We start from the raw sequence: 12500 nt of genomic DNA, 5'->3' as shown, positions 1-12500 counted from the left end.
GATCGTTCATCATCAAGCAACGTCAACACCAAACCTTTTCACCGACAGACTTAAATATTTGCCTCCAGATTAAACCTCCACGGTGCTCATCATCCCAGAATACCGCAGCGCCTCTTTATTTTTATCCTTCCGTGAATACATTTTTCAACATCAGGGGAAAATTAACATCATTATAACGAAATAATATTAAAAAAAAAACTAATATAATGGAATGTTATAGAATAGAATAAAATGTGACGGAATGAGAAAGCCGAATGAAATGAAATAGTAAGGTATAGAGGACGCAAACATCTCTCTGATATTTAGGGATCCATCTTTGAGCTTTCCGTCTTAGTGCAGCGAACAAGCAGATAAATCACCTCCCAATAGAAGATAACAACACCACGACAGCCGCTGTGGTTGTGAATTAAGAATCTCCCGAGCTGGGTAGATAAGACTATACTACTTTGCAAGGGTTACTACGAGTGGGAGGAGGAGCAGAGGGAATGTCGGTGTCCTGGGAACTGGGCAGGTCAGGGTGCGTGAGTCAGTGGGCGGTGACATGATGCAGTGTGGTATGAGGTACAGGTTACTCCGCGTAATGATGGTCGGTAGTCAGACTCTTGCCGCCTCTCGTCCTTGTCACGAGTAGCACAAGAAGAGAGGTGACGGAAGTGGGTGAGGAGAGTGGTGGGGGAGGCGGGGCAAGTACCAAGTCTAGTTGAGGCCTGAAGTGCCTGCCTCGCCTCGTGACTCCTTGGCTGCTTGTCTGGCCCCGCTGCGTGCCTGACCTCTGTGCTGGGTGTGTGGACACGTGGGCAAATGTAGAGGTGGACAGTGTGGTTTGGTGAGTGGCCATTCAACTTGCTGCCCTGCGCACGCCACGGCATTTTCTTGTGTTTATTTCAGATCAGCATCTCACCTCACGGAAAGCACTCAGTCGTCACCCCGATGTGCATTGGTGAAAGAGGAAGTTTATCAAATTTCATCTCAGGATACCAGACTTAATTCAAAGCTATCTAATTTCATGCATACATAAAAGTACTTCATGGTGCAGAAACGCACACTACTCACTATACAGTTGCCTGATGGCAGCCAGACGCGACAAGGGAGTCTTCCCTTAAGAACGACGAAGAATCTTAAGAGCAATATGAGCGGCCAGTGTTCGAGTGAGCGAGGCAGGACACTGTGTGCAAGACCTGGCGGGGAAGCGGCCATTGGAGGGGCAGCCTTCGTCTTGTCGTTACGTCAAGAGGTGAGGCAATACAAGGCTTGTCAGAGGTGCTGGATTATCGCATCAAATTTTCACAAGGTGGAAATTGTCAGTAATTCCAACAGCGTTGAGCTCCAAGAGATATCATGTTCGTTAGTGCGACGGACATTCGTTTGTCTCCATCATCGTGGCGGAGGCAATGGGAGGAAGGGAGGAATAGACCAAAGTGGACGAGGAGAGAGGGATGTATCTTTAGCTACACCTGACGCGAAGAAAACGACATAGGGTGCAGATAACAAAAGATCCATGGATGGCATTGAGCCTCCTCCACTTACACGGCGGCCACACAAAGCCCCACGAGTGGAGGCGACCATTAAGAGAAGCGCGTAGTCCACGCCACTCTAATGGGACCCCGAGCCGCGCACGTGACGCGACTCTGATGGATCGGGCAGGTGCGAGTGTTCCTCACGCCCGTGTCGCAGCGAAGCAATGACGCGTCCTTGCTGACTCTGTAATAGCGGCACAATACCTGCTACTAATATTTCATGTACTGTCAGGCAGCAAAGTGAGCCCCATCAGTCCTCGCTAAGGACAGCTGTTACATGCCGACTATTGCTATGAAAGATGTTTGCGTTATTATTGTTGTTGTTGTTGTTGTTGTTGTTGTTGTTGTTGTTGTTGCTCCATCATGTATATCCAAAACAGTGTTCACGACCTCGAGGCAACAAACGAGGTCGCGCGCGGCTTGATGGGGCTGCGGTGCGGCGCACGCCCCCCAGCCTTCACGTTCCCGCCTTGGGAGGTCATCAAGAGTAAAGAAATAAACTTCAAGTGGGCGATACTCGACGTGAGGCGCGAAGGCGAGGTAACCTAAGCCTGGCGGCCAGATCCCCACCTGTCACAACAGTGTGCGGCGTCGCCTAACACGCCGCAGCCACCACCACCACTACCACCACCAGCACCACACACAGGACTCACTGACCCGCGCCTCCCACTCTCGTCTCGCAGCTAATCGCCCGCCAAGGATATGCGCCTCGTTTGTTTATTATTGAACCTCTAGCACCAGTAGATGCACATGAAAACCAAGCTTTGCAAGAGAAGAAAAGTACTTCACTGCTCACTTCGCCTCCCTCTCCTCTAGTACTCGTTCTAGTACTCTTGACTGAGAAAGATGCTCTCTGCCTCAGACGTGAGCCTCCAGGTGGGTAGTCATGAAGCCATGCAGGTTTATAGTTGGTCTTTGATCTTGGTGCACATTTACTGACATGGAATTTTAGTTTTGTCACCGTCATTACATCTCAAAGCACAACACTAGTGCACGCTGCCTGAACACTGCTTTCCATACTGGGTCCTTGGATGTAACACTTCATTACTATCACCACGACCACCACCACCACCACCACCGTCCCCACCACTATTTCCATCTTATTCCCACCTCCATCAACACCACAGCTACCGTCACACTAACACCACAATCATACTCTTCATTACAATCATAATTCTTTGTCATCAGCACATTTCACTGCAGCACCACCATCACCACCAACATCACCAGTCTGCCGACTCCCTATTCTCCCCACCCTATCCAACACAGGGTCACACCCGCCCCTTCCCTCCCCTTCCGGCCCTCAGCAGCACAATACATAAAAAAACAGGTGGAGTGAGGCCACATACACAGAACTTTCTTATTCCCTTACAACCATGAATAAAACCTTATAAAATGTCAAAGAGCTTCATCTCTCTCTCTCTCTCTCTCTCTCTCTCTCTCTCTCTCTCTCTCTCTCTCTCTCTCTCTCTCTGGATGGTAAAGAATTCCTCTCTTGTGTTTTCGTTCATCTTTATTCATCAGTATCAAATATTTGCCTTAAACCAGTGAGTGCCTTGAAGGAATCCTAGTGACTAGCAGCGACCAGTGGCTCGGTGGGACACACACACACACAAATACACACACACACACACACACACACACACGCACACACACACACACACACAGGAGTAGTAGTAATAGAAGTAGTAGTAGTAGTAGTAGTAGTAATAGTGGTAGTAGTAGTAGTAGTAGTAGTAGTAGTAGTAGTAGTAATAGTAGTAATAGTAGTAGTAGTAGTAGTAGTAGTAGTAGTAGTAGTTTCGCCCTGGGAATACAAACCACACTGAATAAATACAGTTAAATACTTAATGCTACGTTGCTTTTAACAATAAGCATTCGCACCGGAAGACCTTCAGCATATCACACACACACACACACACACACATACACACAAGGAGCAATAAATAACTGAAGCCGGGGAAAGCCTTGTTCCCGCCGGCCTCACACGGCACAGCAGGACGGCCGCCGCGGCGCCGGGCCCGGAGCCTCCACGCCTCACGCATACAAGTAATGTACTTTACATCTTTTCCCGCCACGCGGGCTCATAACTTAACATTACCTAAAACCTAATCAATCACAGATCAGAGGAATATGATACTGCAATACATGATACCAATATAACCTTTAATGAATACTCCTGTATACTGGAGTGTCTGCTATACTAGGCGAGAGTGAGTCGCGAGGAGCACAACAGTGTACGTGGTAGTAAAGATGATGATCTAAAGCTAGCACGACTCCGATCAGGGAGTCTGTCTAGTGAAATGAAGCTTTGCTGCTTGCCTCTACACCTAAGGCCTTGGCCACGGGCTGACCACAACCCTTGATGATCCCCGCCGGCACAGCGGCCGGGGCCACACAGGGGTGAGGGGTGCATGCAGTCCTCGGGATCACCAACAGTACGGTCTGGAATGCGATTCAAGTCCTCAACATCTGCAAAGTGGACAACGACACATGTAGGTGACAAGGAAGCTCCAGGGCAGCCACTGGCCCTGGTGGGACGCGCCGCACTGCGTCAGTCTGTGGACGAGTGTATGTACGGCTCACACGGGACCTGCTGGCCATAGATGGGAAGGTGATAGGGGAGATCATTTGCGGTACAGGAGAGATGCAACACACACAACTGCAAGGCATGGGTGGTGGGGATACGGAGAGCACACAGGACACAGAGGCGAGATGCCACACATACAAGTGCACAGCATGAGTGGTGGGGGCACGGAGGGCACACAAAACACACAGAGGCGAGACGCTGTGATGTGACCGTGGATGGGTGAGCCAGCCTCCTCCACGCCGCGCTACAGCCCTTCCTCCAAGCTTTAGCTTTACAAAGGACTCAAAGCATCACTTCACACACACACACACACACACACACACACACACACACACACACACACACACACACACACACACACACACACACACACACACATACACACACACTCATGCAATGTACTGTAATACACGTGTGCCGAGATACTTTCATATTTTAAACAGAGGTTACATGTATAATCTAGACTATCCCCAGGAAATAGTGTGGCCAGTGAGGGGAGGGCCAATGTGGATGAGGGAGGGGGGGAAGAGGGCGAGACGGGGCGAGGTATATAGTGTTTGGAATGCAATCATCGTGTCGCTGTGTGAAGCTCAACACTGTGGCAAGCCACACCACGGCAGCAAGATCGAGCCATGACCGAGGTGCAGCGAAGTCGACGACGGAGACACAGAGTCCAAGTATCCACGCGCTGGGGGGAGGAGGCGGACGACGAGGACGAGGAGCTGGATTACAGTCAGGAGTTACCGGTCTAATGCAGGACGAAGACTACTTGTAGCCTTCACTGTGCACTGCTCGTCCGTTTTGATTCGCCGCGGAGAGGAGGAGGAGAGGGAGGAGCAACACACACCGAACAACAAAGCCGCGTTTCGCGTCCGCCGCCGGGCAGTGAGCAGTGAGTGAGCCGCGGCCCCTGACTCCCCTGACCCACTATTTAAAGTAGTACATGGGCTCGGCGCACCTAGGGGCGAGACAATACACCACAGTTAGGGGATGGAGCAGTTAGTGCCAGGAAGGCTCGGGAGGCGAGGGGGAAGCGGGGAGGTCATGCACTGGCAGGAAAAAGCACAGAATGGGGCGTACATAATCACCACATTAAAGCAGAGGATAAATCACCCTGCCACTGGGTGCTCGCCTGATGGCCAGACATGAAGAAATAACTGATTCTCACAATGGCATCCTGTCTTTAAGTCAGCTTTTTTAGCGTCAAGGTTCTCTTCTTATAAAAGTGCTGCTTTTCCATGTGTTATCTTTGCCAATAAGGTTATACTAATTTCTCGTGTAATTTACATCCTCAGCTCTTATGAACACACGATTATTTCAAGAATAAACAAGAGAGGTCTTACCTGCAAGAGTTGACGTCGAAGTAGCGGCCAGTGGTACAGGTATGAACGTCCCTACACTCACACCGACATTCCTTCTCGTTCCAAACCTGCAACACAAACACAAGACATCCTCGATACACAAAACATTAAGCAATGCCTGAAGTAATTTTCTTATGTCCATTTTGTATTTCTGGTCATCATGAAAGTTAGTGTTCGGCCACACGTAGGGCACGAGAGAACCCAGACGCACCTTTCTCGACGGGCAGGAGCGGTTGAGGTTCCTGGGACACTGGCACTGGCACGCGTCCTCGTTGTACTCCTGGACGGGCGAGCAGTGTTCAGCCCTCACCTGCGGGAAGGACCACGCGTCATTCTCCTCCTCACGGACACCAGCTTGGCATCACAACACACGATATCCAAGGTTACTAATATAAGATAATCGTATGTACAAGATGAATGTGTCCCAGTCCCAGTCCCAGCAGTTGTTCTTGCTACTGTGTGAGTGTGTGTGTGTGTGTGTGTGTGTAGAGGGAGTGAGCCTCACCTTACACTCGCACTGACATTCCCTGTGTTCCTCCACTTTCACCATTTTGATCTTCTCGTTCTCGCTGAAGCGATGACCTCTGGCCGTGGGAGTGATTGCCATCGCCTGTGGAGGAGCGACAACACACAGATAGTACCTGAGCCAACATGACACGGGCAAAGCGCTGCATTGTGTGTGTACTTCAACACTGACACAGTGACTATGGGTGGAAATGGAAGCGTAAAGGGCAGTCTGCTAAACTTGGCTGCGAGACTGAGCCAGTGGCTCGGTGGACCAATTACTGCTTGGTGATAGACTGTTGTTTCCTTCCGTATTAAATCTGCAGCTGACACAATACGGATCAAGGAAGCATGACGCTTGCAAAGTGGTCAGTGAGTATTTTAATTTGACAGATAGTCATTCCTGGAAGTGTCTATGGCAGAGACAACCGGTATGCAGGTGTGGTACTTACAGGGAAGGTCTTGGTCTTGGTCCTGACGGGGACACACTCCAGCTGCGGGGAGTTGCAGCAGCCGCTGCACTGCTTGATGTACACACACTCGGGCTTCAGCACGGTGTGGTAGGGATTCGGGTTGGGAAGTGGCACCGCTGCCTTCTTGGGTTTGCACTTGATCCTTTTGTCCTTCATTAAATTCTGGACTTTCTTCCACCTCTTGGCATCGCCTCGAGAACCTGCAGAGGGAGAGACTGTTGTGAGAGGAGCGTGGCGCGGTCCGGCTCGCCATACTGTCGCAGTATTGCAAGTATTCATTCATTGCCAGTGTGGAATGACAAAAGCAAAATAAGCTGTAGGTATTTCACACAAATACTTGCACAGTATTTGTTAAGATCAATATAAGAGGGAGATAATGAGTCTGTTAAACCAACGCCTGTCAGTGGGCCATGATGTTGGTGTCACTGTTTGAGCGAGAGAAAAGAGACCATCTCTATTAACACAGACTGGGATTTTTGTGACAGGATCCATAGCAGGTGCGGGCCAGGAGTGTGAAAACCAGCAAAGAAGGATAACAGCTAAATCAACCAAGAAGAGCAGTGGTGGCTCCAGCTCGCGAGAACCACCACACAAGCAGACGGACACATTGATGATGGTAATAATAATAATGATGATAATAATAATAATAATAATAATAATAATAATAATGATAATAATGATAATAATGATAATAATAACAATGATAATAATAATAATAATAATAACAAGAACAACCACAACACCAGTGGCACTCAGTCTTCGCAGCTTGGAAGGATTGGCAGTGCTGAGTGGACAGGGTTTAGTGCTACGTCTAGAGAGGCGTGGAGGACACACTACGTGCAGTGACACGCAACGACTTACGGTCCAGTGAGTTCTGAGGATTGTCACGGTTTGAACTTTTGCGACGGTATCTGATCAACGTACTTTCAGACTGGGTTGGAAGACGGGTCAGGCCGCCCCCCCTCCGTCCCCTGCACCGCCGGCTCCACCACACCTTGGCTCGCTCGTCGCCATCATCCTGCAACACACGCACCATTAGGCCGCCGCCGCTCGTCTCTGCTAGCGGTTAAGACATGCGTAAAGACATACAGGTATCAATGACATCTAACAATAAGTAAACTCTGGAATTCCCTGCCTGCTTCTGTATTTCCCCCTCAACGACTTGAATTCTTTCAAGAGGAAGTTTCGAGACACATCTTTGGATCTGATTTTGGCTATTTTTCTTTGGACACTGGTACATCAGTGGACATTTTTCATATAAATGTTGTTGCCCTTGGCTGGTGTCCCTCTTACATATATATTTAAAGTTTTAATTTGACCCGTTAAACTATTTATCCCTTCTCACACACCATACCTGGCTGATGTTTTTCTTTACTGTTATCGCCTCCTAGCACTCATTTAACTTAAAGAAGACTCGTTAACACTGCGTTTTGAGTAACACCAATGAAACTTTCAAAGACTAGCATTGTCTCCCCTTCAAATCCATTCTTGTTACCGTTTTCTGTTAAAAAAGCATTTCAGGATAAACTGCACCCAACCTCCAGCGCAGAGCTTAGTGCTCAGTTATGGACAAAGAGGCAGGGCAGTGAGTGGGATAGTGCTTTACCCTTCCCTGGCAGCACCTCTGCCTTGCCTCCGTCATGCATAGAACATAAGAAAATACGAGAAAGCTGCAAGAAGCCGCCAGGCCTACATGTGGCAGTCCCTGTATGATATCTACCTACTTCCTTTTATCATCCTCATCCATAAATTTGTCTAATCTTTATCTAAAGCTCCCTAATGATTTACCACTAATAACCTGATTACTGAGTCTATTTCATTCATGTACCACTCCTCAGGGACACCATCCACGGCTGCCACGCCTCCCCCTGACACTCCGAGACCCTGGGCGCTGGTTAGTACCTCACCTCGGCCAGGATGATGTTCTGCAGGATCGGGTCGGAGCAGATCCTCTCGTCCTGCACAAACTGCATGAGGAACTCCCGCAGGTCGGTCGTCTGGCTCATGTTCTTTGCCCGCGACGCCGAAAACTGCACCACCACGTGCACAGAAAAAGAGCAAAAAAAAAAAAAAAAAGTTAGACTTCACAGAACGAAACATTTCAGAGTAATCACACATACACACAGCCCCTTCTCTTCATCCTCCCTCCCTCCCCGTTCCTCCCGGTAGTCTGCCCCGCCGCCTTCACCTGCTCTCACACCGTCACTTTCTCACATTTATCTATCAATTTTTCTTCTGTATTCTGTTTGCATTCATATTTTATGCAAACTTTTTATTTATTTATTTATGTGTAATGTTATTTGGGATGCCGTTAATGTCACTGTCATTATTACATTACCGTCACCATCATCATCATCATCATCATCATCATCGCCACAACCACTACAGTTCCACCTCCGTCGTCTGTATTATCACACACGCACACACACACACACACACACACACACACACACACACATACACACACACACACACACACACACATAGTGCTCTCGCTCACATTGGCTCAAATAAGAATTCAAGACAAGAGGCAGTCTATATGAGGCGATTCCTGTATACTCGTAAAAGACACACACGCTTATGTCAGGCCAATTCATAAATTTCTCTAACCTTGTATCAGAAGTTTCTATTGATTCTGATTACTAAACACAATTTAGTCACCTACCATCCTAAGTGTGAATCAGTCTTGCAGTCCTCGTCTTTAAACCTTATGTTATACAGTCTGAATCTGTTACTTCTCTTCTGATCCTATACTCGTATTATTCCCAAAGTTTCATTTCCCTTGTCATATCCTTCATGTCTCTTAAACACTTCCATCATATCCCCTCTTAGTACAAGCCTCACGTGGAGTGTCAAGGAAGAGAGCAGTGCTGGGTAGGCGACACTCACGTTACGGTCTGGCGGGGTGCTGACGGTGGGCTGGACGGGGTACACCTCGTTGTAAGAAGGGCGGATGGGCCACTCCTCGGCCGCCACCGGCACCGCCACTTCCATCATCACCACCATCAGGCACCTGCGGAGGAAATATGTATTAGGTGAGTATACACACCTTCACCATACCTCATTACACCTCACCTCGCCTTCTCATGCTTCTACATGTCTCCCCACTCCCTTCTATGCCCTCTCACGACCCCCGTCTCCTTTTTACGTCTTCCTGCAGCTCCTCACAGCTCTCCACCCACGCCTTCACATTCATCATTTCTCTTCATACGTCCCCCGACACACACACTTGTCTGCGTCTCCCAACACCTATCCACGCCTATATGTGCCTCTTCACTCTTCCCTATATCTCCCCACGCCATTCAGGTCTTCCTTCGGGGTTCCCTTCTGTAATATTTCCTCCAGGTCCTTCTCTTCGTCCTCCCTCCCTCCCCGTTCCTCCCGCTAGTCTGCACTGCCGCCTTCACCTGCTCTCACATCTTGTCACTTTCTCACATTTAACAATCATTTTTTCTTCTGTATTTTGTTTGCATTTCAATTTTATGTAAACTTTCCATTTATTTATTCATTTGTAATGTTATATGGGATGCTGTTAATGTCACTGTCATTATTACCGTCATCATCATCATCATCATCACCATTTCCACTACGGTCTCCACCTCCGTCGTCTCTATCATCAGTCACCGCTAGTACTATTACCTCCTCCTCCTCCTCCTCCTCCTCCTCCTCTGCTACTTCCATTCCCCTGTCACTCTTCTCCACCACCATCAGCAACTGTCATTACCACCGGCCATCACTATAGCCTGAAGTCACCACCTACACCATCACGACTGTTACCCCTATCATGACTTCCATCACCATAACCATCACCACAACACCAATAACACCAGGAACCAGCACTGTCATCACCACTACTAACACCACAACTAGCTTAACTATCGTTGATACTTCTACTACTACCACCACTCCACCACCACTACCACTACCACTACCATCACCACCACCACCATTACCACCTCTCAATACTGAAATTATGTTCTCTCTCTCTCTCTCTCTCTCTCTCTCTCTCTCTCTCTCTCTCTCTCTCTCTCTCTCTCTCTCTCTCTCTCTCTTCCTTCGTATCGTATGCACAGCGCGGCACAAGCAGTGTCGTCGTAAGAATTGTGAAAGGGACATACACGCAGGAAAAATTTCGTAAACATAAGCAGTAAATATAAGATTAATGTAAGTTGTGATTTCTTTGATTGATTTATTTATTATTTTTTTTTTTCGTGTCGCGTGCAAATACATTTACAATTAGTGTCGTGCATGCAAAAGAGAAGTGTCGCACATTGATTCTTATCGTCGTATCACACAAAGCTATCGGGGAAGTTTGTCTGTTTGTGTTTTCGATTCTTTAATAAGGTTAGCTGTATTTCTTGAACCGTTCTTTTACTTATTTTATTTATTTTACTTATTCATCAGTGACTACACCTAACCGGAGCATCACCCATGTGAATATAGACACACACACACACACACACACACACACAGACACGAACTGTCATTATCATTACCAAGAGTGGCAACAGTCACTTGCATAATATGAAGACGGCGCCCCGCCACCGCCAGTCTGTGTATCGGTAATGCTTTGTTTTGAAACATGACACGAGTTTCCTTGACGCGCGACCTTCACGGAGCAAGGCGGGAAGGCTCAGGGAAACTTTAAGTTTAGGTTGTGTGCTCACCAAAATATTACACCATGCAGAAAAGTATTATTATTACTATTATTATTATTATTATTATTATTATTATTATTATTATTATTATTACTATTATTATTATTTTTTTAAATCGTTGTTGTTGTTGTTGTTGTTGTTGTTGTTGTTGTTATAAAGAGTACATGAGGATTCTTCCACAAGAGTCAAGCAAAGACTACAATATTCGGAGTAATCTTCGACTCATCTCGTCAAACAATCCATTCCCAGAGTGTATAAAAGAGCAGCACTTATTGACAAGCTCGCAGGAGGGATTGTTACTCGTAAATCGTGAGTGGAAGGGGAAAGGTGCATTTGATAATTTGACCTTTAGCAACTGACACACACAACAGTTGAGGAAAGAAAGCAATAAGAGCACCAATTACTGCTCAAGGTAAGCCGAATCGTGAAAACAGCGTGGACAGCCTGGTGCTAGCATGGCTTACACAGCCTGGTGCACGGCGGCGGCTGACAGCGTGACCACCGTGAACTTCGTGATGTGTTAGGTATCTTCGTACCGCTGCCATCGCTATCACCACGATTCGTCTGGAGGCTCGACCAGCATCTACAGGAAGGGAGGCACGTCCGCGGTGCTTTTCTGTTTGCGGAGAAAGCAAACCTCCAGCAGATGGCAGCGGTGGTGGTAGTGGTGGATTTCGGCGGCGACCTGAACGAGGTGCGGTAGCGTAAGGGTGGCGGAGGCGGCGGCGTGGTATGGAGCGAGGTAACGTGGTAACGTGTTGGCTTGGGAGAGATGCGTCAACTTACCCAAAGAAGACAACAGCAGAACTCGGCATCGTTCACTGTCAGCGGGCGGGACAATCACCACTAGAACACTGGTGCTCTGAGGCACAACACACTGCACACACTAGCACTGGCGCGGCGTGGGGTGCGTCACACTGGCACACGGGCGGACAGCACAACACGGCAAGAGCCACAGAGCGGCAATGAGGGGCACCGCGTCCTGCCGCTGCTTAAATACACTCCTGCCCGCGCCCGGGGCCGCCGCCCGAATATGGCTCTCGGCCACATTTAGAATTTTGATAAACAAGAATTTTCCAAGATTTCTCACAGATTATCACGGAAATAGTTGATGAGAATCGGGACTGAGTGTTGCGTGAGTCAACGTGAGTCAACACCCTAGGGGTCCCACCCCTTTGTAGTTCGTGTCGCCTCGTTCGGACGCAGCCACCGCGGTAGGCATTGCGAGCCTCGGCAGCCGCGGGGCGCCAGGAGAGGCCGCTCTTCGCCAACGTCATCCACTTATTTTGTAATATTTCTTGCTACGAGATGAAGGAAGCTCACTGAAGACTACTTTACTGATTTCGCGGAATGAGCCTCGCAGTGACGCGAGTGAGGGGCGGCGCGGTCCAGCCTCC

The 12500-nt window shown here is 48.4% G+C and overlaps 1 protein-coding gene across 6 annotated transcripts in view; it reads right to left on the bottom strand.

Annotated features, from left to right (window-relative positions):
* The window catches only part of LOC135102628 (vascular endothelial growth factor C-like), a 12780-nt gene that overhangs the window by 247 nt on the left and 33 nt on the right, over window positions 1-12500 (bottom strand). The window contains exons 1-9 of one of the 6 annotated variants that reach the window (XM_064007908.1): window positions 11890-12500; window positions 9335-9458; window positions 8353-8475; window positions 7370-7463; window positions 6425-6645; window positions 5974-6078; window positions 5680-5778; window positions 5451-5536; window positions 3013-4110 (exon numbers count right to left, since the gene is read on the bottom strand). The exon at window positions 11890-12500 is cut by the window's right edge and continues 33 nt beyond it. In XM_064007908.1, coding sequence (XP_063863978.1) covers window positions 3975-4110; window positions 5451-5536; window positions 5680-5778; window positions 5974-6078; window positions 6425-6645; window positions 7370-7463; window positions 8353-8475; window positions 9335-9458; window positions 11890-11918 — 1017 coding nt within the window. In that variant the 5' untranslated portion in view covers window positions 11919-12500 and the 3' untranslated portion in view covers window positions 3013-3974. Of the gene's footprint in view, window positions 1-3012; window positions 5066-5450; window positions 5537-5679; window positions 5779-5973; window positions 6079-6424; window positions 6646-7306; window positions 7464-8352; window positions 8476-9334; window positions 9459-11889 lie in introns of those variants that run through there. The other 5 variants (XM_064007907.1, XM_064007912.1, XM_064007909.1 and 2 more) reach the window with 5 other exon arrangements.

The sequence above is a fragment of the Scylla paramamosain genome, chromosome 8 (genome assembly GCF_035594125.1).
Source record: "Scylla paramamosain isolate STU-SP2022 chromosome 8, ASM3559412v1, whole genome shotgun sequence".
Taxonomy (NCBI): Eukaryota; Metazoa; Arthropoda; class Malacostraca; order Decapoda; family Portunidae; genus Scylla; species Scylla paramamosain.
This window is presented reverse-complemented; position numbering and strand designations above follow the sequence as displayed.